Source organism: Chiloscyllium punctatum, chromosome 32 (genome assembly GCF_047496795.1).
Source record: "Chiloscyllium punctatum isolate Juve2018m chromosome 32, sChiPun1.3, whole genome shotgun sequence".
Classification (NCBI taxonomy): Eukaryota; Metazoa; Chordata; class Chondrichthyes; order Orectolobiformes; family Hemiscylliidae; genus Chiloscyllium; species Chiloscyllium punctatum.
In genome coordinates, this window is record NC_092770.1 from 17,951,244 (window position 1) to 17,977,858 (window position 26,615).

Below are 26,615 nucleotides of genomic sequence, written 5' to 3' on the forward strand. Positions count from 1 at the left end.
CTGCCTTGCTATGTCTCCATCCCCGATACTGCCTGCCTTGCTGTGTCCCTCTCCCTCCTGATACTGCCTGCCTTGCTGTGTCCCTCTCCCTCCTGATGCTGCCTGCCTTGCTATGTCTCCATCCCCGATACTGCCTGCCTTGCTGTGTTCCCCCAGCCTCCTGCCTGTCTACTTTCGATTCCAGTATCTGCAGGATTTTTTTTTTGTGAAACGAAATGGCGACCTGCAACAATTAAAAATAAATGTTTTCCTGGGGGAGAGGTTAGGGGTTGTCCGAGGGTCCTGTGGAGGCAGGTTCAATCGACACTGTCAGAAAGGAATTGGATTGTTCTGGGGAAGAAAAAGGAAGATTGTGTAGGATTACAGCACCGAGTGAGTTACTGGCAGCGGGTTAAGGGGTAAAACTTGGCACAGGGAGGATGGGCCGAACGTTCTCCTTGAGCGCTGTAACCATTCCAAGAACTGGCGCACAGCAGGATCCCAGAGGCTTTGATGACATGCAAGGTGTGCTGGCTGGGACAAACACCGGGCCAGGACGTCAGGAAGCCAGATCTGTTCGGGACAGATAACCTTCCCCCAGCACTCACGCGGCTGTGGGATCTTTCCGTGCCTTGCAGAGTGTACGTTCAGAGCCAGGGCTTGCAAAAAGTTACCGTTAGCCTGCCTGTGCACAGCAATGTGTTAAAACTGCAGAGAGCGGTGAATGAGACTCCAGTGACTTGCCTGATAACAGCGAGTGTGCACTGGGGAAGGAGGCAGGGAGAGAGAGAGAGAGAGGGGGATAACTGGAGAGGTGAATCCTCAAATCCTGTCCAGCCCCCGCTCAGGGCTGCAGGGGATGCTACCAGACAGGGAGCCTCTTACATCCCAACAATATAGGGGAATATAGCCCAGACTGAGCAATGGATCCTTTGGAAGGAGTCTGACGCTGATATTGCTGGAGTGTGTTCATCCAGAGAGAGAGAGGTGAGTGTTTGGGAAGGGGAGGGTGTCTTGAAGTTCTTAAAGTATTTGGTCCTGCGCACACTTCCCAAAAAAAAACTCCGAGGATTTTTTTTTGTAAAAGAGGGAGTCGCTCGCTCTTTTCAGTTATTCCTTTTTCAGAGGCTCTGGCAGCATAAACCAACCCCCCGGGGAATTTGTTTCCTGTTGGTAAATGAACGGGGAGAGTGAAGCAGTTCCCGCAGCCCGGGATTTGAACCCTCTTCTCCATAGCCCAGCCACTCCCCTCTGCTCACAGAGACAGGAACCTCGCAGAACCCGGTCTTCAGCGTCCCCGAGCGGCCGGCCCTTCCCCACCTCCCGGTCACAGGGTCCGGCACTGACTGAAACCGGAGCAGGGGAGGCTGGAGAGCAGAGATATTCTCAGAGAGTGGGCACATGAATTGGGCACTGTGTCCAAATCTCCAGGTTGTCAGTGTGCATATACACAATCCCTGGGCTGTCAGAATGCGTATACACAGTCTCCAGGCTGTCAGTGTGCATATACACAAACCCCAGGCTGTCAGAATGTGTACAACAGATCCCCATCCAACAGTTTGTATGCACACAGTTCTTAGACTGTTAAAGTGTGGACACAGTCTCCACATTGCCAGTCTCCAGGCCATTGGTCAAGAGTGTGTGTGTATATACACATACACCCAGGCCCGTCAGTGTCTGTATATACACGTGCCGAGGGTTGTCCAAGTGTGTGTATATCCACATGCCTAGTGCTGTCTGTCTGTGTTTATATACATGCACAGGGCTGTCAGAGTATATGTGTATATATACATGCCTAGGGTTGCCAGAGTTTGTGTATATATAGATGCCTAGGGCTGTCAGAGTGTGTGTGTGTACATGTCTAGGGCTGTCAGAGTGTGTGTGTGTGTACATGTCTAGGGCTGTCAGTGTGTGTGTGTGTACATGTCTAGGGCTGTCAGTGTGTGTGTGTGTGTACATGTCTAGGGCTGTCAGAGTGTGTGTGTGTACATGTCTAGGGCTGTCAGAGTGTGTGTGTGTGTACATGTCTAGGGCTGTCAGTGTGTGTGTGTGTGTACATGTCTAGGGCTGTCAGTGTGTGTGTGTGTGTACATGTCTAGGGCTGTCAGAGTGTGTGTGTGTACATGTCTAGGGCTGTCAGAGTGTGTGTGTGTACATACATGTCTAGGGCTGTCAGTGTGTGTGTGTGTACATGTCTAGGGCTGTCAGTGTGTGTGTGTGTGTACATGTCTAGGGCTGTCAGAGTGTGTGTGTGTACATGTCTAGGGCTGTCAGAGTGTGTGTGTGTGTACATGTCTAGGGCTGTCAGTGTGTGTGTGTACATACATGTCTAGGGCTGTCAGTGTGTGTGTGTGTACATGTCTAGGGCTGTCAGAGTGTGTGTGTGTGTACATGTCTAGGGCTGTCAGTGTGTGTGTGTACATACATGTCTAGGGCTGTCAGTGTGTATGTGTACACACGTACTCTAGCTGTCAGAGTGCTTACAGTGTCTGAGCTGTCAGAGAATGTGCAGACAAATCTCCAGACTGTCAGTGTGCATGCACACATGTCTGGGACTGTCAGACTATGCAGACACACAGGGACCCTGACATCCTGGTGTCTGTGTGGCTGTCAGGATGTATAGGTAACTGGTTTGAATTGAACTGGCAGGGCTGGTGTTTGTGATCAAGAACAGTTTCTGAGTTAGTTGCAGGTAGTAATAGACTTGCTTTATGTTCAGATTCACACTGCCCTTCTCAAGGGCAGCAAAGGAGGGGCAATGAATACAGGCCTTGCCAGTGACATGCACATTACCAAAAACAAATAGAATAATAATGTGGCAACCGGGGCATTTAACTGCATTGAACCTGCTATGGAAATGCAGGTTATTGTTGTCGTGCACAACTTCTCCACCGACTCCTGATTTCTCAACCTCTCTCAGACCTTCCCTCTCATTCTGACCCTGTCCTTTCTCTGCTCCCTGCATCCTGCTCTCAGCCCCTCCGCCCTTTACACATCCCTTGCAGTTTGGCCTCCCCTCTATCAGCCACTTCTCTCTGCCACTCCTCCCTCCCAATGCAACCCCCTCTCGAGCTTTCTCCCTCTCTTTGCCCCTCCCTTCAGCCACTCTCCCCGCCCTTCTCCATCACTCAGCCTCTCCCTCCTCTGTTCTTACCTCTCTCTGTTTCCCCACTCAGCCATTTCTTCTCTCTCCTTGCCTCCTCTCCACTTTCATCTTTACCCTTACCCTCTCTGTCTCTCCCAATCCTTCCTTTCTCAGCCCTACCCTACCTGCTCAGGCAATGTCACTTACCGCCTGCAGATCCCACCGCAAACCTATTTATCAATAACTATCTGTTGTGTATGATTCTAAACTGTACTTGTTTTTCGATGTATCTGGTCTCACAATGTGCAGCAGTTACTGAGTTTGTTAACAGTACATTTAAACAACATTCAGTCAAGTTCAGCTATGAAATTTGTGTTAAGATTTCCCCTGCTATATCTCATTAAATTGAAATTAAAATAATAATTATCCATTCATTGTCAAAAGTTGGTATAGTTGTCCAGGAATCTATTTCACATGTGATCTATTTAATCTCTCAAGGAGTCTCTGTCTCTCTGAAAGGAAACTTAGGGTTAATCTGATCACTGATCAAGTGTCTAATTCCTCTCCTATTGTTGGACAGTGAGAAGATTGTGGCTGTGATGTAATATCGCAATGATGGAGTGCTCTTGGAAAACCATCCTTCTCCTGGTCTGTGCTTCCCTAGGGATTCAGTACACAGCTATCCGATCCCTGACTGCCAGCATCAACTCTCGCTGTCCTGGCACGGAGCCTGGGAAACACTGTCACTCCCAGTGGAGAGGTAATATATAGGATTGGGGAACAGAACAGTGGAGAATTATGAATAAGTAATAAGGAATGAGAAAAGGGGAATTGGGGGCAGGGAAAAGGGCATTATGAAAGGGAATTGAGAATGAGGAATGGGGACTAAGGATGGGGAATGGGAATGGTGAATTGAGAATGAAAAATGGGAATGAGGAATGAGGATTGGGAATGTGTATTGAGGATTGGGGTGTGGGAGTGGTGAATAAGGATTGGAAATGGGAAATTGGAAGGCAGAATCAGGAGTGGAGCTGTTGGAAGTCTGTGATAATATCAGTGAATGGGATTGGCACTTAGCTTTCTCTTCATGAACCAACTCGGAGCTGACCCTTTTGGATGCAGTCATGTCTGTGCTGGAATGGGTAGAGTACACTTGTCTGGCTTGTGCCAGTAACTTCTAATTGAGACTTGGTAGAGGTTAGGGAGGTCACAAATCTTACCCAAATAATCAGGTTAGTCACAGATCAATGGCAACAAATATTTGCAATCAGTGAAGGCACTCATAGGGAAAATAGTCCTGGGGTTAGTTAGTCCCTCACCAAATGTATGAGCAAATTAACTTGCTGACCATACTTGTTGACTTCTACTATCATGGTGGTCACTTGCTCAAAGTGCTACTTTCTAAATATACATCTTTAACAGTGAGTTGTTAAGAGTTGGAGTAACTGCCTGAAAGGGCAGTGGAAGCAGATTCAATAGTGAACCTTTAAAGAAAGGGTGGCTCACAGCACCAGGGACCTGGGTTCAATTTCAGCCTCAGGCGACTCTCTGTGTGGAGTTTGCACACTCTCCCTGTGCCTGTGTGAGTTTCCTCTGTGTGTCTGGTTTCCTCCCACAGTCCAAAGGTGCGCTAGTTAGTTGGATTGGGAATGCCAAATTATTCAGGGTGTGCAGGTTAGCTGACTAGGAAACGCAGGGTTGCAGGGATTGAGTGGGATGCTCATCCGAGGGTTGGTGTCGACTCAATGGGCTGAATGGCCTGCATCCACACTGTAGGTGTTCTGTGATCTACAGTCAGCATATTTGTACCTTGATGAATCACTGGTGGCTATCTCATCAGGGGGTTAAATGGTAAAAGGTTTCAACAGGGTTAGATGGAGAAATACTGTGACTTATAGTGCAGGGTTAGAGGAAGATAATTCACAGGGATGACAGGAATCATCACACAAAAAGTTATGGAAAGTTGGGACTCAGTCCACCCCTCACTTTCCCCCTCCTCCTCATCCCTCCCCAAAAGCTCCTGAGGCCATGTTCAATGTTCTGTTTACAAAATGTCATTATTCTGAATTATCTTTACAACCAGAGAAGGACTGGAGAAAATATTTTTTATTTGTTCTTGGAACATGGGCATTGCTGGCTAGCTCAAGCATCTATTTGCCCATCCCTGGTATTCTGGAGAAGATGATGATGAGCCACCTTTGTGAGTCACTGAGGCGCTGGGGGTGTAGGGACTCCCATTGTTGCGATAGAGAGGGAGCTCTGGGATTTTAACCCAGTGACAAAAGAAATCATTGATATAGTTCCAGGTCAGGAGGTGAGGAGCCCAGAAGGGGACTTTAAGATGGTGGTGATTCCATTTATCTACTGCCCTTGTCCTTCCAAATAGTCCTGGTCTTGGGTTAGGAAAGTGCTGTCGAAGGGACCTTAGCTGCTACAGTGTATCTTGTAGATGGTACACATTTCAGCAACGGTGTGTCAGTGGTTGAGGGATATGAATATTGACAGTGGTAGAGTGTTTAGATCAGAAAAGTGCTGGAAAAGCACAGCAGGTCAGGCAGCATCCAAGGCGCAGGAAAATCAACATTTCAGGCAAAAGCCCTTCATCGGGAATAGAGTGTTGCTAATCAAGTGGCTGCATTGTGCTGGATTGTGTTGAGCTTCTTGAATGTTGTTGAAGCTGCACTCATCCAGTTAATTGAAAACTAATTAATCACATTCCTGTCTTCTGCTTTGTACATGTGGAAAGGCTTTGGGGTGTCAGGAGATGAGTTACTCAACTCAGAACTCCCAACTTCTGTTGAAACCACTGTATTTATATGGCCGATCCAGTTCAAAGTCTGGTCACTGGTAACACCATGACCTCAACAGTGGATTCAGGGATGACAATGCTGTCGAACATCAACATCTACAGTCATGTTTTATATCTGAGATTTCAGTAAACGTCAGTTGATAAAATAATGCAGCAAGTTAATTAACCCTTTTACAACTCCCACTACAACAAAACAATTAATGCTTTTTCTAGCAATCTTTTGGTAATTATCTGATAATTTGGCGAGCTCCAATTATGGGTAATGCAATATCCAGTAATGAGTACATGCTTTTATAAAATGTCACACAAGCTGTGAGGCTGTATTTTTCAAACTTGAAACCCTGAAGTTAGCAAAATATAACCATCTGGAGAGGGGCTGATTGAGGATTTAAATAAGGTCTCAAACCAGTGAAGGGATTATAGGAAGTGGATGTGAAGAGTGGTGATTAGATACAAATCTCCATTCCAAAGCACATTTGAAGATTTAAAGCTTCTTGCTGTTAACTGAAGAAGTATGTTAAATTATGAGGAGGCAATGGCGTATATGTATTAATATCAATTATGGAATTTGAATTTCAAAATGGAGGCAGGTGTGTGTTAGTTATTTCTGTAAAGGGTTTTCTTTTAACAACAAAATCAAGGTTGCAGAAGGAATAGTGATAAAATTCAGCATTTGTCAGAAAGCAAGTGACCATGGAGCCCTCAGGTCCAATTGAAAGGTGTTTATGATATAAAGAAATAAAGCGGTCACCTTTTCTTTCAGTTTAAAAGAGTCTAGGATTGAGCACATTCTTCAACTGTGTTCAAAAGATACCAGAGTTAAATTCAGAAGTAAGGTCAGTTTCTCTCCTGGAAAGAGCTCAGAGCAGACCAAGCAACATGTCATCTCAGCAGAAACATTAGACAATAAACAATAGACAATAGGCGTAGGAGTAGGCCATTCTGCCCTTCCAGCCAGCACCACCATTCATTATGATCATGGCTGATCATCCTCAATCAGTATCCTGTTTCTGCCTTATCCCCATAACCCTTGATTCCACTATCCTTAAGAGCTCTATCCAACTCTTTCTTGAAAGTATCCAGAGACTTGGCCTCCACAGCCTTCTGGGGCAAAGCATTCCGTACCCCCATCACTCTCTGGGTGAAGACGTTTCTCCTCAACTCTGTTCTAAGTGGCATAACCCTTATTTTTAAACTGTATCCTCTGGATCGGGACTCACTCATCAGCGGAAACATGCTTCCTGCCTCCAGAGTGTCCAATCCTTTAATAATCTTATACGTCTCAATCAGATCCCCTCTCAGCCTTCTAAACTCAAGCGTATACAAGCCCAGTCGCTCCAATCTTTCAGCGTAAGATAGTCCCGCCATTCCGGGAATTGACCTCGTGAATCTATGCTGCACTCCCTCAATAGCCAAATTTCCTCAAATTTGGAGACCAAAACTGCGCACAATATTCCAGGTGCGGTCTCACCAGGGCCTTGTACAGCTGCAGAAGGACCTCTTTGCTTCTATACTCAATTCCTCTTGTTATGAAGATCAGCATGCTATTAGCCTTCTTCACTGCCTGCTGTACCTGCATGCTTGCTTTCATTGACTGATGTACAAGAACATCTAGATCTCGTTGTACTGCCCCTTTACCTAACTTGATTCCATTTAGGTAGTAATCTGCCTTCCTGTTCTTGCCACACATTTATCCACATTAAACTGCATCTGCCATGCATCCATCCACTCACCAAGCCTGTCCAGGTCACCCTGTATTCTCCTAACATCCTCCTCACATTTCACCCTGCCACCCAGCTTTGTGTCGTCAGCAAATTTGCTAATATTACTTTTAATACCTTCATCCATAGCATTAGTGTACATTGTGAAAAGCTGCGGTCCCAGCAATGATCCCTGCGGCACACCACTGGTAACCACCTGCCATTCCAAAAGGGAGCTGTTTATCACTACTCTTTGTTTCCTGTCAGCCAATCAATTTTCAATCCATGTCAGTATTTTGCCCCAATACCCTAATTTTGCTCACTAACCTCCTATGTGGGACTTTATCAAAGGCTTTCTGAAAGTCCAGGTATACTACATCCACTGGATCTCCCTTGTCCATCTTCAGAGTTACATTCTCAAAAAATTTCAGAAGATTAGTCAAGCATGATTTCCCCTTCATAAATCCATGCTGACTCTGACCTATCCTGTTACTGCTATCCAGATGGCTGTGAAACTTCTAAATCAGGAGAGTTTGGTGAGAAGTCTGCAGGTTATTGAACTGGGAAAGTTTAGGCTCTCAGATGTGTGAAAAGATTGTGTATCCAGACTTGAAAGGGCTCATTAAATTGTCTCCAAACTCCACAGCAAAGGAATTGTCAGGAGTTAGTTAAGCAGAAACTTAAGGAGTTGAGGTAGGGGTTGTAATTTCTCTGGACTTGAGTCTTCATAATGGTTAATGTTGAGAAACAGGTTGAAACTTTAATTTACTGTTTATTTTAGATATTTCTAGCTGTCTTCTATATTTAGTTTGATTAGTTTTCTTTCATTCTTTTGTGTAATAAACATCTGTTCTGCTGATGAAGAAAATCTGTGGTTTCAGATATATATAATTCAGTGACTAACCACCACTTTAACTAACTAGCAAAACGAAAACTGCTGTATCAAGCCATACTTTATTCTAGGATCTGGCTTGTACAGTTGTGCCATCAACTGGGATCGTAACAGTAATGTCAGTGGACTCATAATTCGAAGTACCATGCTAATGCCGTGGGAACACAGATTCACAGCAGCTGGTGGAATTTACATTCAATTAATAAATCTGCATTTGAAAGCTAATGATGACCATGAAACTGTTGTCCATGATTGTAAAGATTGATCAGATTCACTAGCGATCTGTAGGAAAGCAAATCTGCTGGTTTGGCCTCCTTGTGACTCCAGTTCCACAACAAGGTGTTCTCTCTTAACCGCCCTCTGAAATGGCCTAACAGGACACTCAATTGAAGGCCAAATACGGTTTAGGGAATGTGTTTGAGTGGGTTACTCTTCGGAGGGTCGGTGTGGACTTGTTGGGCCAACGGGCCTGTTTCCACATTGTAGGGAATCTAATCAAAAAAGAATACTTGCCATGTCAGTACTACCAACATTCCCTGAAAGAATAAAGGGGGAAAAATATCTGCTGCTTCTTTGAATCGATCAGGAATCACAACTTTTAATTCAGCATGGTCTTGATTTTATTGAGCATATTGAAATGATTTAGGAAGTTGAGGTGGACAGAACTGGTCTTGTAATTGAGATTTTATTCTGTGTGTCAGTTGAAGCTTGATTCAATTGACCGCAGAGTATGTTTCTTAGGACCTGTGCCTTTTTAAGTGTACCTGTTTCACAGAACTGTGGAGGTACAAAGAAAGACTTGCATTTATGAACCTCCTTTCATGATCACTGGGCATCTCAAGATATTTTGCAGCCAACGAAATACTCTGAAGTGGAATCATTGCTGCACTGTAGCAAGCGTGGCACACAAATTGCAGTTCTGTCCTGGGAAGAGCTCAGGGCAGACCAGGGAACACATCAGCTCAGCAGAGAGTGAACCCACACAAACAGCAATGCGATAAAGACCAGATTGATTATGACGTGGAGGTGCCAGTGGTGGACTGGGGTGGACAAAGTTAAAATCACACAACACCAGCTTATAGTCCAGCAGGTTTATTTGGAAGTAGAGAGTATGGTGTTGGAAAAGCACAGCCAGTCAGACAGCGTCCGAGGAGCAGAAGAATCAATGTTTTGGGAATGATTCCTGATGAAGGGCTGCTGCCTGAAACGTTGATTCTCCTGTTCCTTGGATGCTGTCTGACCTGCTGTGCTTTTCTAGCATCACACTCTCGACTCTGATCTCCAGCATCTGCAGTCCTCACTTTCTCCAAGTTTTTTTGGAAGCACTAGCTTTCAGAGTGCTGCTGCTTCATCAGGTACTTTATTGGTGATTATTTTTGATATTGATTGAGGAATACATATTGGCCAGGGTACACAACTTAACAACTCCCTACTCTGCTTTGAAATTGTGCAATATCATGTTCCATTCTCTGGAAATGACAGGCTAGGCCTTGGTTTAACATCTGAAAGACTTTGCCTTTTGCGCCACAGCACTCCATACACTATTCTAGAGCACCAATGTGGATTTCTGTGCTGAAGTCCTGGAGTGGGACTTGAACATGGGACTTTCTAACTCACAGTACTGCATGGAAAGAGACTGGCTGCTTAAAAAGAGCTTTCAATTTATTTCACTCTCTTGTTATTTCCAAATAGCCTTCCAAATCCATTCCCCCCTGCTTCTAGTATTGAACAGCAGAACAGGCCTGGGGATCTAAGCAATCTGCTCCTACTCTGTGTGTTCATAGTTCTCCAATTGCCTTTTAATATAGCTGTTGAATCTGCTTCCACTGTCCTTTCAGAGCTTATAGAAAGTGAGGAACTTACAACGATCATCATCATGAGGGAAGAAGTACTGAGCAAACCAGTAGGATTGAAGGCAGACAGTCCCCAAGGCCTGATGGCCTACATCTTCGGGTCTTCAAGGAAATGGCAGCAGCAGAGTTAGGGGACCCATTGCTGATGATATTCCAAAATTCCATGGGTGCAGGAAAGGTTCCAGTGAATAGAATACGTTATTATCACACTCTTATTCAAAATGGGAGGGAGGCAGAAAGTTGGAGACTACAAACCAATTAGTTTAACATGTGACATTGCAAAATCATTAGAATCCATTATTAAGGAAGTAATAACCGGAAATTTTGAAAAGTCCCAAAATGCAATCCATCAGAGTCAGCATGGATTTATGAAGAGTGAATCATATTTGACTATTTGTTAGTGTTCTTTGAAGATGTAACAAAAAAGGCTTTGGGATGTAACAAACAAGATAATAGGGATCCTGTAAATGTTGTCTATCTGGATTTCTAGAAGCATTTGATAAGGTGCCAGACGTAGTTTAATACATGAGAGCAGATCACATGGGGTTAGAGGTAATTTATTAGTTTAGTTGGAGAATTGGCTTACCATCAGAAAGCAGAGAGTTGGGATAAATAGGTCTTTTCATGGTTAACAAATTGTAATGAGCGGTTACAGGGTTCAGTCCTTTGGCCTCAACTATTTCGATGCAATCGTGAGTTGGATGCTTGGATAGAAAGTACGATAGTCAAATTTACAGATGACACTAACATAGGTGGGAAAGTATTTTGCAATGAATAAATAAGAAATTTACAAATGGAGATACGTAGGTGAGGTGAATTGGCCAAAATTTAGCAGATGAAGTTTAACATGGATAAGTGAGAGGTTATCCATCTTGGTCAGAGGAATAGAAAGACAACTTATTATAAAAAAGGAGAGAAATTTCAGAGTCCTTCAGTGCAGAGGGACGTGACTGACCTCATGCATGAATTGCAAAACACTAGTATGCAGGTACAGCAAGTAATAAGGAAGGCAAATGGAATTTTATTATTTGTTGTTACAGGAATAGCATTCAAAAATGGGGAAGTGCAATTGTACAAAGCATTAGTGAAACTGCGCCTGGAGTATTGTGTACATTTTTGGCATTACTTGAGAAGGGATATATTAATTGCATTAGAGGCAGTTCAGAGGATGTTCATAAGATTGATTCCACAGATGAGAGGATTGTCTTATGAAGTGAGATTTAGATCTTTACTCTCTGGAATTTGGAAGAGTGAAAGGGAATCTAACTGAGGTATTTCAGATGCTCAAGGGGATTGACAAAGTAGATATAGAAAAGCTGCTTCCTCATTAGGGGTAATCTGGAATGAGAGGTTATGGTAGGAGTCAAAGAAGTAACAGATTTAAACGAGAGATGTGGAGAAATTACTTCTCTCAAAGGGCCATGAATCTGCAGAATTCACTCCCCCAGCGTGCTGTGGATGGAAAATACAGGCAGATTTTTAAATTAGTAATGGGTTAAAGGATTATGGAGAATGGAGTTGAGGTCAGGCTTCAGGGGCTGAATTGCCAACTCCTGCTTCAAATTCTTATATTTTTGCATTCTTACATTCTCATGTTCTTTCAGGCGGTGGATTCCAGATTGTAACAAGTCACTGTCTGAAATAATTCACCTCAGCTCCCCCTCTAGCCTTTTTGCCAATTATCTTACACCTGTGCTTTCCAGTTGCTGATCCTATTGCCTTATTTATACTAGTGGGATTAAGAAATTCCACCAACTGCTATTGAATTAATGGATCGAAGTCAACTTTATCACCAATGTCTCTAGTTCATCTACAGCCAATATCATTATTATATGGTCAACAAGTTCAACTTAGAACCACCGCTGAATTATTTACAAAAAAGGTAGTATAATGAAGCGCACAGTAGGTTTTTGCAGTATTTGCAACAAAACAGATGAGTTGTCAGTTTAAATAGAAGCACATATGTTTTGCCGAATAGCCCTTACAGAGCTGTGGGTACAAAAAAACCAAAGCTGAGTTTTAGGAAGGACAGGAAATTGGGAAAAGGTGGTGGATTAGCTCTGTTACTTAAAGAAGGGGAAAACAATTAGTGCTGTAGTAAGAGTTCATCTACGTTCTGAAGCTGAAGATGGAAAATCAGTTTGGGTAGAAGAAAGAACAGCGAGATGCATAAGCATGCTGATGGAAGTTGTTTCTTGGCTTCCAAACAGCAATAATAAGGTAAATCATTGGATAAATCAGGAGATTAGAGGTGGGAGTTACAATGGTAAACAAATAATCGTGGGAATTCTGACACTGCATAGAGATTTGGTAAACCTAATTACAACTAATGTTGGATTCTTCGATGAAATGTGAGATGGCTTTCTAGAGCAACACATAGGGGAGCTGATGAAGGAGTGGGCTATTTTAGATCTAGTATTGTGCCATGAAAAAGGGCTAAATAATAATCTTATAAAGGAACATTTATGAAAGGTGTTAGATTTATATGATGATAGAATTTTGCATTAAGTTTGAAAGCAATATTTCAATTAGAAGCCGGGTTTTAAATCTAAACAAAGGAAATTATGAGTGTGCTAGGGCAAATTGGCTTTGGTGGATTAAAAAACAACATTGAAATGTATGATGGTTGACAAGCAGCATCTAACATTTGAAGAACAAATCATAGTTTACACTAAAAATAATTCCTTTAATTTTTCAAACTCCAGCAAGGAAATTGTACCTAGCAAGAGAAATCGAGGATAATATTATATCAAAGGAAAATACCTATAAAATTAGTATAAAATAATGTAAATCTGAAGATTGGGAGTATTTTATAACTCTGCAAAGAATGACCACATAAAAAATTGTGAAAAGGAACATAGAATATGTGAGTTAACTCCTGAGAATTATAAATACGGAGTATTCACATTTCTGTAGGTATGGATAAAGGAAACGATGAACTAAAACAAACAAGGATTCTTTACAAGCAAAGCCTGGAGAATTTATAATGGGGAGTGAGGAAATGACAGAGAATAAATCCTTACTGTCATGAAGAACCTAGGGACCAGTGTAAACAATATTAACATTAGTGAAACAGATAGCACCAGAGATTTTAATGGGACCTAAAGTATAATAATTATAAAATCAAAGCTTCATATAGTACAGAAGAGGCCCTTCAACCTGTCAAGTGTGTACCACCAAAACTGTGCTAAGTCTACAGTAGTCCCACTTGCCCACACTAGGCCCATAGCTTTGAATGCTATGACATTTCAAGTGTGCTAGGTAAAAACAATGACTGCAGATGCTGGAAACCAGATTTTGGATTAGTGGTGCTGGAAGAGCACAGCAGTTGAGGCAGCATCTGAGGAGCAAGTGTGCGTTCAAGTACTGTTTAAAGGTTGTGAGGTTACCCATCTCAACTACCGCCAAGGCTGTGTGTTCCAGATTCTCACCACCCTCTAAATTAAAAATCCCCTTTAAACCTCTTGCCTTTCACTTTTAAAGTGTGCTGCCTTGTTTCTGACAGTTCAGCTAAAGGGCTCAGCTGCTTTCTATTCACCCTAACCACCTCCCTCTTAATCTTATACATCTCAGTCAGATCCCCCCTTCAATCTTTGCTGCTCCAAAGAAAGCAACCTGAGTTTATCCTGCCTCTCTTCATCGCTAAAGCACTCCATCCCCGGTGACATCCTGGTAAATCTCCTCTGTACCACTTCCAGTGCAATCATGTCCTCTAGATTGTAGTGACCAGAACTGCACATAATACTCCAGCAGTGGCCAAACGAAAATTCTCTCCACCTCTGCCATAACCTCCCTGCTCTTATAGTCTGTGCCTCAACTGATAAAGGAGGAGAAAAGTGAGGACTGCAGATGCTGGAGACCAGAGTTGAAAAATGTGGTGCTGGAAAAGCACAGCAGGTCAGGCAGCATCCGAGGAGAGGAAGAGTCGATGTTTCGGGCATAAGCCCTTCTTCAGGAATCCTGAAGAAGGGCTTATGCCCGAAACGTCGATTCTCCTGCTCCTCGGAATTCCTGAAGAAGGGTTTATGTCCGAAACGTCGATTCTCCTGCTCCTTGGATGCTGCCTGGCCTGCTGTGTTTTTCCAGCACCACATTCCAATACTGATAAAGGCAAGGGTCCCATATAGTTGTTAATGACTCCATTAACTTACCCAGCCACCTTCAAGGATTTGTGGACAAGCAGTCTAAAATCCCTCTGGAATGCAATGTGGGAAAGTGTGAGGTTATGCACTTTGGTAGGAAGAATAAAGGTGTAGTCTATTTTCTAAATGGGGAAAGGCTTTGAAAATCTGAAGTACATAGGACTTATGAGTCCTAGTTCAAGATTCTCTAAAGGTTAACAGGCACGTTTGCCTGAGATGTCGGTTTTCCTGCTCCTCGGATGCTGCCTGGCCTGCTGAGCTTTTCCAGCACTGCAGTCTTGACTCTGGTCTCCAGCATCTGCAGTCCTCATTTTTGCCTAGGCAAGTTCAGTTGTCAGGAAGGCAAATGCAAAGTTAGCATTCATTTCAAGTGGACGAGAATAAAGAGCAGAGATGTACTGCTGAGGCTGCATACGGCACTGGTCAGACAGCAATTAGAATATTGTGAGCAGTTTTGGGTCCTGTATCAAAGGAAGGATATTCTGGCACTGGAGAGGGTCCCGATGGGATTTACACAAATTATCCTGGGCATGAAAGGCTTGTCATATAATGAATCCATTGAGGACACTGGGCCAATACTCGATGGTGTTTAGAAGGATGAGGGGGGAATCTCATTAAAACTTACAGAATACTGAAAGACCTGCATTGAGTGGCCATGGAGATGTTTTCACTAGTAGGAGAGATTAGGGCACAAGGACACAGCCTCAGAGGGAAGGGACGCTCTTTTAGAACTTAAGTGAGGAGGAATTTCTTCAACAGGAGGATGGTTAATCTTTGGAACTCATTACCATGGAAAGCTGTGGAAACCAAGTCACTGATTGTATTTAAAACAGAGATAGATAGTATCTTGGTTAGGAAGTGACCAAAGGTTATGGGAGAAGCCAGGAGAATGGGGATGAGAAACATATCAGCCACGATCGAATCAACGAATGGGCTGAATGGCCTAGTTCTGCTCCAATTCTTATGGTGTGTACCTCTGACTTTCCTAATATCCTACCATTCATTGAGTACTTCCTTATTACTTCTTCCAAAGTGCATCACCTCACATTTATCAGGTTTAAATTCTATCTACCACTGATCTTCCCACCTGACCAATCTGTTTATGTCTTCCTGTAACCTTCTTCCTCATTGTAAATCACCAGGGCAATCTTCATGTCATCCGTAAACTTACCTATCAAACCCACCACCCCACATTCTCATTGATATCAATTATACATATCACGAACAATAAGGGACCCAGCACTGATCCCTGTGGTATGATACTAGCCTCTACCACCACCCCCTGTCTCCTGCTACTAAGCCAAATTTGGATCAAATTATCATGTTACCCTGGATCCCCTGTGGTTTTACCTTCTTTATCAGTTTCCTATGTGTGATCTTGTTAAAGGTCTTCCTAAAATCCATATAAACTACATCAACTGCAGTACTGTCATCAACTTCCTTGGCTACTTCCTCAAAAATAAAAATGTCCTGGATGTGATCACCTATATCCCAGCATGTTGGAACTGATGGCTGTTGATGCATTGGTATTCATCGTTCACAATTCTCTAGATGCTGGATAGTGTGGTTCCTGAGGATTTCAGAGTGGCAAATTTAACCCCACTGTTTCAGAATGTAGGGAGAGAGTTAAAGGAACTACAGGCCTGTTTACTTAACATCCAGTGTGTGGAAAATGCTAGAACTTATAAAATAAAAGTAAGTATGCTAGCGTTGGGCATAGACTAGATTACTTACAGTGTGGAAACAGGTCTTTCGGCCCAACAAGTCTACACCGCCCCGCCGAAGCACGACCCACCCATACCCCTAACCTAACACTATGGGCAATTTAGCATGGCCAATTCACCTGGCCTGCGGGAAGAAACCGGAGCAAACCCACGCAGACACAGGGAGAACGTGCAAACTCCACACAGTCAGTCGCCTGAGGCGGGAATTGAACCGGGTCTCTGGCGTTGTGAGGCAGCAGTGCTAACCACTGTGCCACCATGCCGCCCACAATGTGAATTGATGACAGACATCATGCTTAACAAACCTTTTTGGACATATAACTAGAAGAATAGATTAAGGAGACCTAGTAAATGTTGTACATTTAGAAATTAAAATCAGAGCACAAGAGATTGGGGAAATGTACAGGCATAGATTGTGAGCTAGTTAATGGTAAGAAATCAGTGAGAAAAATTGATTATTTTCAATTTGGCTGGTGGGATATTGCATGCATCAATAGTTGGGCTCTAAACATTCACAATTTAAGGAATTTGTTTTGGATATGGCAATTATAGGTAATATTCCTCAGTTTGCATATTACAAAATAAACTGGGTGGAAGTGTGAGTTATGAGAAAGATGCAAAGGTACTTCAAGAGGACTTGGAGAGTCTTAGAGTCATTCAGCACAGAAACAGACCCTTTAGTCCAATCAATCCATGCCGATCATAACCCCAAACTAAACTAGTCCCACCTGCCTGCTCCTGGCCCACATCCTTCCAAACCTTTCCTATTCATGTACCTATCCAAATGTCTTTTAAACATTGTAATTGTACCCACAGCCGCCACTTCCTCAGGAAGTTCATTCCACACACGAACCACCCTCCATCTAAGGCTTAGTGAGTGGGGCAAAAAAATTGACAGATGGAATACTGTGTAGAAAAAAATGAAGATATCTGGTTTGCTGGGAAAATCTGGAAGATAACATACAAGTAGAACAAGCATATAGGGAGGCAAGTGATATGTTGGTTATTAGTGCAAAAGGATTTGAGTAAAGAAGTAAAGGTGAATTACTGCTGTTATAAAGACCCTGGGTAAGACCACACCCAGAGGGTTGTGTGCAGTTTTGGTATCCTTACGTATAGAAAGATATACTTATTCATTGAGAGAGTGCGATATATGTTCACCAAACTAAATCCTGAGGTGGAGGGATCCTCTATTAGGATCATTTAAACAGACTGGAGTTCAAAAGGATGAGAGTTCATTCTCATTCAACCATATACAATTTCTACTAGAGGCTCAACAGGGTGGATGCATGAACGATGTTTCCCCTGGTTGGGAAGGTATGTTTAGAATCAGGAGACACAGTCTCAGTATAAGTGGTAGGCCATTTAGGACTGAGATGAGGAGTAATTTCTTCACTCATCGGATGATGAATCTCTGAAATTCCATATCCCAGAGAGCTGTGGAAGCTCTGTTATTGAGTTTGTTGAAGACAGAGATTCCTACATATTGAGAACATCAAGGGATATAGAGATAGTGCAGGAAAATGGTATGGAGGTAGAAGATCAGTCTTGATCTGATTGAGTGATGAATTGGGGTTCAATGAATTACCCTTGCTTCTCTTTCTTGTGTTTGAAAGAAACAGAAAGACACCATTCTTAATTGGATAATTATTACAGCTACTGATTTGGTTCCAGTATCTGTTTTAAAATGGTATCTACACATTGGACTCATTCATTGTCTGAGATTTGCTCTATAATAGGAATTTAGGATTTGTAGGATGAACATTGCTGAAACTGAATTAGATTGCTTTCTACCATCCTGCCAGTTGCAAGCACTGATGCTGAAATGCTCATATTTCCCTTGTGTTGATATTTCTATAATTTCAATAATTTGTGGACTAGAAAACGTGAGGATGTAGACGGAAGGATTATCACAAAAACCCAATTGCAGCGGTCGAAATGTTTTTATCTTTTAATTTTAAAGGCTCCTTTAAGCTTCCAATAAATTTACAGCCTCTGCACACGTGGAAATCTTATCATTAAATAAGATCTTTGCTGTTCTGGTAATGGCTTCAACTCTGTTTTCCTGTCTATGCCTCAGTTTCCCCATCCCATAATCCTCCCCTAACAATCCTCTGGGAGAAAAGAAATGTCCTAATACTTGCCCTTGATGGTAGGTGTCTTAAACTGTGTCCACTCAAACTAGTTCATAATAATGAGGGAATGACTCAATGCAGCCTTTTGGCAGTGGCCATGCCCTGTGAAGAAGTTAGGGTGGCACATTGGCTCAGTGGTCCGCACTGCTACCTCACAGCACCAGGGACCCAGGTTCGATTCCAGCCTCGGGGACGACTGTCTGTGTGGAGGTTGCACATTCTCCCAGTGTCTGCGTGGGTTTCCTCTGGGATGTCTGGCTTCCTCCCACAGTCTAAAACTGTGCAGCTTAGGTGAATTAGCCATGTTAAAGTGTCCAGGGATGTGCAGACTTGGCAGATTAGCCATGGGAGATGCAGGGATAGGATAGGGGAGTCATTCTGGATGGATGTTCTTTGGAGGGTTCGTGTGGACTGATGGGCTGAATAGCTGCTTCTATACTTTTGGGATTCTATGAAGTTCAAAAGATTCTACTCTGCAAATAATCATCACTGGTGCTATGCCAATATAAGCTCAGTTTGTGTTTCCTGAAATATAAAGGATTTGGCTGTGAGTCATTTGAGATATTTTGGATTTTAGAAAGAACTTATAGCAAAGACAAAGAATAAAAAGCAGAAAATTAAGATATAAATGCATTTGTGTTGCATCTGTCACGAATGCAAGATGTCCCAAAATATTTTACAGCCAATTAATTATATTAAGTAGCTAGTGTTGAAAATATAGATAAAAAGAAACCCTTTTTGGGGGGTTGGGGAGTCCAAGACAATGTGGGCATAGCCTATCAAGAACTTCTTCACACACGGAGCGGTGGAAGTGCAGAACTCTCGCCCATAAAAAAGCAATAGAGGTTAACTGAATCTGATTTTAAATCTGAAACCAATAGATTTTTGAGAGTTAACATTAAATATGTGGAGCCAATGTGAGTGAATGGAATTAAGATACACATGGATATCAAAAGGTTTGGGGATTGCATGGGAAAATGGTGTTGAGGGAAAACATTTGGATAAGAACATGAATAGGAAGAGTTTGGAGGGGTATGGCCAAACGCAAGCAGGTGGGACTAGTTTAGTTTGGGAACATGGTCAGCATGGACTGTTTCTATGCTGTACAGCTCTATGACTCTATGACTGTATGTCTTTAATTTGCCCTCTGTGGAAGGCTTGTTGACGGACTAGCCATTTTCACATCCTTAGTTGTGCTGCTGAAAGTTTGCTCGTTCCTCAGCATTATCACTGTCAATGGTACCAATAATTCTTCTCCAGAAGATAAACGACTGAAATGCTGCTGTTGAGCTTATGTCAGCTCATCAGCCAGTACCAAATTGAAATCTACTGCATCAGTTTGTTTGCTGTACTGTTTGGTGTCTGGACAGTTTTCGTTAAAGATTCCTCAGTGAGCTCAAGTGAATTATGTTGCTCATTCTTTTTCTCCTTATTTGCACCTTCTCACAAATATAGTTGGTTGCTGCCATCTGTTTTCTTCAGTGGTGGTAGGTCCATTGACCATCCTCCCAAAATCCTGTGTAATGACAGATTTCTGACCATCACACTGTTGACTGACTATATGCCTGATAGTGCCTAAATGGCCCCTTTGTATCCTTTCCAAGACATCTTCCCAAAGGGAAACTGGAACAACTAATCTTCAGTTTTTTTTATTGCATCACCTTAGTCTTACCCGGCCATGGTGGCTACTCTCTCATTAGAGTGAAGCGACTGGTGGTGATTTAACCTGAGGGCCACCAGCCCTCTGGCGAGGGAAGAGGTTGAGAAGGAGAGTCCTTCACGGTAACCTCAAACTGGTGATGGGAATTGAGCCCATGCTGTTGGCATCACACTGCACTGTAAACCATCAATCTAGCCAACTGAGCTAAAACCTTTAGTCATAAGCTAGTAAACCATTTATGAGTCAAAATGCTAGTGGGCGGCACGGTGGCACAGTGGTTAGCACTGCTGCCTCACAGCGCCGGAGACCCGGGTTCAATTCCCGCCTCAGGCGACTGACTGTGTGGAGTTTGCACGTTCTCCCCGTGTCTGCGTGGGTTTCCTCTGGGTGCTCTGGTTTCCTCCCACAGTCCAAAGATGTGCAGGTCAGGTGAATTGGCCATGCTAAGTTACCTGTAGTGTTAGGTAAGGGGTCGATGTATGGGTGGGTATGCTTCGGCGGGGCGGTGTGGACTTGTTGGGCCGAAGGGCCTGTTTTCACACTGTAAGTAATCTAATCTAAAATGAGTCAAAAGAGAGCATCCTGTGTGCTCAACAATCAGTCTGGCCATCCTTCAATGCACTGATAAATAGTAGGATATTTTTGGCAACTCTTTATTTGGAGTTGAATATGCTTGAGCCTCTTTTGACTTGCTGGTTTTACATGGCCACAAGAAACACTTTTGCCATCATCACTCATCTCAATAGACCTTCTCTTCTCATTTTGTCTTCCATCAAGTACAAGGCACATTGGCCACTTAAACATAATTGCTAAGACTGTTAGAAGCCAGAGATAATACGTCTGTCTCCATTAGAATTTGAGCTAGTCTCCTCTTGTTCGTACCCAAGATGTCATCAGGCTGGGTGGAGGTGAATGCAGTCTCCAACACTAACCCTTTCAGAACCATTAACTTAAACAAAGGGCAGACTGGAACTTGAGGAAACAATCTAAGAATAAGAGGTTCCCACTTAGGACAGAGATAAGCAGAAATATTTTCTGTCCGAGGGTTGTTAGTTGTGGTATTCTCTCACCCAGAAAGCAGTTAGGGCCGGGTCGTTGGATTAATGCAAGGCTGAAGTTAGTTGGAGTTTTGGTGGAAAGGGAGTCAAGGGTTATTGAGTAGAGACAGGAAGTTGGAGCTAACACCACAATCAAATCAGTGATTGAATGGAGCAGGCTGAAGGGAGCAAATAACACCCTCCTGCTCCTGAGTCCAATGTTTCTCTAATCATTGAACGGTGGAACAGATTTGAAGAACGGAATGGCCTCATGCTGTACTTAACATGTCAAACTCCAATTCCAATTCTCTTGGCTCTCCCTGATTTTCCAGTAAAATCAAACAAATTCATTCACTTTTAACCAGCGTGGGAGATTTTTGCAAGCCAAATTCTTTGTTGAAAAACTCAATTATATTGAGGAGAAATTACTTGACAAATTCCTGGTGTTAATTTACAGAAGGTCACTGGTGCAGATTCTGCTGTCAGTGTTAAACCACATGCAATTCTATGGTGGGACAAGACAGTTCTTTAGATCAAAGTGAAGCTGATATATATCTATATATATATGGAAGACCTTTGAAATTTGAATCAATGAACCCAATCTCAAGAATGACATTTCAAAGTTGAAGCAAAAATAAACCACACAGACTTAGCTGTAATCATTATGAAGAGAAGGATGTTGTCAGTGTGCGAGCAATGTGGATTATTTATGCTGCCTATTTCGATGTAGTTGATTTTCTATGAAAATTTAATGTAAATATTGAATGTCATAAAACTAATTCACCAGAGCAGATTCAACTTTTTTTTAAAGAAAGCAGCAATTGCTGGAAATGTACGACAGGTTGATTTGTATGGATAGTCTAGCCTTTTGAGTTTAGATGATTTATGTAGCTGCACATTAAGGCTGACAGGTGAGGTTTGACATCCTTTCTAGAGGACCTTTAACATAGAAAATATCTCAAGGTCAAAGGCGTAAGAGGAGAAGGAAGCCTGTTGTTTTCAGCTCCCTGTGACTCCAGACCCATAGCCATGTGGATGATTCTTATTAGCCCTTTGAAGTGACCAAGCAGGATATTGTGAAACCTGAAAGGGTTCAGAAAAGATTTACAAGGATGTTGCCAGGGTTGGAGGATTTGAGCTCTAGGGAGAGGCTGAATAGGCTAGGGCTGTTTTCCCTGGAACGTTGGAGGCTGAGGGGTGATCATGGAGTTCATGGGTAGGGTAAATCAACAAGTCTTTTCCCTGGGGGCGAGAGCATAGATTTAAGGGGAGAGGGGAAAGATTTAAAAGACATCTAAGGGACAACATTTTCACACAGAGGGTGGTGCGTGTATGGAGTGAGCTGCCAGAGGAGGTGGTGGAAGCTGGCATAATTACAACATTTAAGAGGCATTTAGATGAGTATATGAATAGGAAGGGTCTAGGTCCCCTTGCCATTTCATTGATAGGCCAGAAACCCCAGAGGGAAAGGCTGTTCTGTTTTTCTGCTCACTAGGATGAAGGATTCACAGAGTAATCTTGCTCAATGCACCATTACCTCTTCCGTGTCTGCAGAACAGATAGATGACTGTTTGTCATTTTAAAGAGATGTAACGGAAAGATGAAACTTCATTTGCTGCTGAACCTTTCTATTTCCAACTTGCCCCATTTAGTCAAGGTGACATTTGATGACGAGTGAGCTGGATGAGAGCGAGGACTGGTTCAAAATCTAGATTTCAGTCTCACAGTTTGCCCACTGCATACATGATTCCCTGTGGATTCAGTGACTCATAAACCAGGGACACAGTTTATTGACAATTGTCGCAGTCACTGAAATATTTTCCAGACACTTTCTGGAATAAAGCACTTTAAAAAACTGAATATGTTATTGGTAATATAATGTCTGGGGGCTGGCAGTGGGAATAACAAAACCCAGAAAGAGGGTTTTTGGAGAGTGAAGTTACGTGCAACAGGTATACTGGAATTCTCCGATGATACAGCAGGCCTACTGATACATTAGAGAAAATAACTTGCATTTAGTCATCTTCTCAAACTGTTCTTTGGGATCATGGGTAACATACTTCCGTTCCAGTTTGACAGGTTCTCAGGTGACTGAAAAAGTCAGTGTAGTAGTCCTGAGGGGTGGGGAGACGGGCTCTAATGCCCCAACGTCACCTCTTTGGATTCTCCGTGAAGTTTCTGAATGCATTTGCTGTCTCTCTGGTTGGTTAAATGCATCTCTCATCCCTTGCTAGTGCATTCCCCACTCCATGAACTTCCAAATCTCTTTGACAATATTATAAACCTTCTCTTTATAATCCAATGTTGTCCTTAACCTCTTTAGTTAGCCAAAGGTTGATCATTTCCCTTCGGTATTTTTATCCTTTAATGTTGAGAATTATGAAATTTTTGTTTAAATGTAACACACCTCTTACCTCTGATGCAATATTTTAATTCCATTTATCTATCTACTTTACCGTACGTGTACTTCATGTCGATGTAACTGGCTTTATCATTACGTTCAATACTCTAGTTTCCAGTTTAAGTGAACCACTCAAACTCAATGTGAAATTCTATCATAATATGCTCACTCTTCCCCAAAGGATTAAGTTACTAATTAACCCTGTCTCATTACAGAGAACTTTAAAAATGCCTTCTTCCCAGTTTAGTTCAACAATAGTTCAAGGAAATTGCCTTTCATGCTTCCAAACTAATTCTGATAATTTTCATTTATCCAATTTGCCTGAAACTCCAAATTTATTTCTTTGCCTTTGTGATGAAATTATTTTATTTCTTGATTAATACTTTCTCAACAGCATACATAGTGCTATCAGGCTTTGTAATTTAATGTAAACTATTTTCACGTTTGCACCCACTCTCCAAATGAATTGATCTCTTAAAATCACTCTCCTGCTCTCTCCCCTAACCCTGCACATTGTTCCTTTTCATATAAGAATTTAATTCCCTTTCGAATGTCCTGATTGAATGCATCATCAGGTAGTGCATTCCAGGCCTGAGTTCTCACTGTGTGAGAAAGATTTTCCTCACATTGCTTTCACTTATTTTATAAATTATTTTAAATCTCTGCCCCCTCATTATCAATCTTTTGTGAATACTTTTGCAGTTACAACCACAGCACCAGGTGCTATTCTGGATACTAGGATGATTACTGCTGGTACTTGGAGTATAGTTCTGGGCACTGGGAAATACACATCTGGAGAACTGAGCGCATATGGAGTCATAAAGTTGAACAGCATGGAAACAGACCCTTTGGTCCAACATGACCATACCAATCAGATATCTAAATTATTGTCATTTAGTTTGCCAGCATTTGGCCCATATTCCTCTAAACCCTTCTTATTCATTTACCCATCCAAATGCCTTTTAAATGTTGTAATTGTACCAGCCTCTACCACTTCTTCTGGAAGCTCATTCATACATGCACTGCTGTCTGCATGAAAACGTTGCTGCTTAGATCCTTTTTAAATCTTTCCCTTCCCACCTTAAACCTATGCCCTCTAGTTTTGGACTCCCCTACTCTGGGAAAATACCTTGGCTATTCATCCTAAACATGACCCACATGATTTTACAAACCTCTATGACATCACCGCTCAGCCTCTGATGCTCCAGGGAAAACAGCCCCAGTCTATTCAGCCTCTCCAACCTGAAACCCTCCAACCCTGGCAACATCCTTGTAAATCTTTTCTGAACCCTTTCAAGTTTCACAACATCCTTCCTACAGCAGGGAGACCAGAATTGAATGCAGTATTCCTGAAGTGGCCTAACCAATGTCCTGTGCAGCCACAATATGACTTCCCAACTCCTATACTCAATGGACTGACCAATAAAGGCAATTGTACCAAATGCTTTCTTCAGTATCCTGTCTGCCTACAATACCACTTTTAAGGAACTGGACAGTTGGGCATTGATTCACATCTGGATCACTAGGTACAGCTCTGGGCAATGGTTCAAAATTGGATCGCTGAATGTAGGTTTGGATCACTGGGTACAATTCTGAGCAGTGCCACTCACCTGGAGTGCTGTGACACTGGTTGTGGTTGTCCTAAAATAAACGATTAACAGGCATCTTTAAACACAGCTGCAAGGAACACGGGGGGCAGTTATTGAGCCAGATATTCCTTTGCTGGGTACAAAACATAACCACACACCGAAGCCTGCCAACAGTATGTGACCTTTCTCCTCTTCTGTTGTAGGTGTTAGTAGCTGCTCTGGGATGACTGGCCCACAAGCGAATGACCAGACACCCACCAGGAAACATATCCTGATCTTTGCCACAACCAGGAGTGGATCCTCCTTCCTAGGACAGCTGTTCAATCAGCACCCTGCTATCTTTTATCTGTATGAGCCTCTCTATCATGTGCAACAGGTGTTTGCGAACTCAAGTACCAGGGTGAGGAACACATTGGATAGACGGGCTCTCCTGGGGGCACACAGGGACTTGCTCAGCAACCTGTATGACTGTAACCTGAATTTCCTGGAGAATTACATGAAGCCTGCGCCCAGGGACCATGAGACCACCGCGTTTTTTCGGAGGGGGGCCAGCAATGCTCTGTGTGAGCCCCCACTTTGCCACTGGGATCGGGGCTCCAAGGAGGTGATTGAGTATCTCTGTGCCAGGCGGTGCAGGGCACTGAACCTGACCCTGGCATCGCAGGTTTGTCGGGCACACCCTCACGTGGCCATCAAGACCGTCAGGATACCTGAGATCAAGGACATCCGCCTCCTGAGTGATGACCCCAGGCTCGACCTGAAGATCATCCACTTGGTCCGAGACCCCAGGGGGATACTTGCCTCCAGGATGGGCACCTTCACGGAAAATTTCCGAGCCTGGAAAATCTGGAACGCCACCGGCAGAAAGCCGCACAGCGTGGACCTGTCCCAAATAGCGACCACTTGCAACGACCTGCTCAACTCGGCAGGCACGGGGTTAAGCAGACCACCCTGGCTGCGGGGCAAGTACATGTTGGTGAGATATGAAGAGCTGGCAAGGGAACCTTTCAAAAAGACCGCTGAGATTTACCACTTCATTGGTTTGGATGTGGACAGTCAGGTTAAGAGATGGATACTTCACAACACGAGGGCCACAAGTGGCTCAACAAGGAATTACAAGTACACAACCACAAGGAACTCGTCGGCCACGGCAGAAAACTGGAGGCTCAACCTCTCCTTCCAGATTGTGCAGACGGTCCAACAGCTCTGCAATGACACTCTGAACCAACTGGGCTACCAACTGGTGCAGTCGCTGAAGGATTTGCGGAACCTCTCCAACAGTTTGGTGGAACCCAAGATTTTTGCTCCTTTCCTGTAGCCATGTACTGTGCAGCTGTAATAAGAACGTTTAACTAACGACCTCCTAAAGAAATGAGGAGACGAGGGATGCCCGTGCAGGAGGAGGAGCCAGGAGCTGTGGCTGGATATCGGGCTGGGCTCAGGGTGGTACACACTGGTGGCCCAAGTCACACCCACACTTGGCCCTCGGGGACCCATTGGGTTTACAGCCTCTGGCTCCAGTTGGACTCCAGAAAAAAAATGTCCCAGTCCGTGGGAACAACTTTGGGCTGATTGAATCCCTGGCAGCAGCACTGACTGAAATCCGAGA

At 43.2% G+C, this 26,615-nt stretch overlaps 1 protein-coding gene across 1 annotated transcript; it reads left to right on the top strand.

Annotated features, from left to right (window-relative positions):
• The first annotated feature begins 742 nt into the window (after positions 1-742).
• LOC140458310 (carbohydrate sulfotransferase 1) lies at positions 743-26,615 on the top strand. Its single transcript, XM_072552709.1, has 3 exons — positions 743-966; positions 3,645-3,824; positions 25,210-26,615. Exons 2-3 carry the CDS (start codon positions 3,677-3,679, stop codon positions 26,322-26,324), a joined length of 1,263 nt encoding a protein of 420 aa, XP_072408810.1. The 5' UTR covers positions 743-966; positions 3,645-3,676; the 3' UTR covers positions 26,325-26,615.

Bases quoted from the DNA above. Each gene is read 5' to 3' on its own strand.
- LOC140458310 (XM_072552709.1), top strand. From the start codon at position 3,677: ATGATGGAGTGCTCTTGGAAAACCATCCTTCTCCTGGTCTGTGCTTCC. The intron at 3,825-25,209 runs GTAATATATAGG...CTTCTGTTGTAG, and splicing joins CTGTCACTCCCAGTGGAGAG to GTGTTAGTAGCTGCTCTGGG.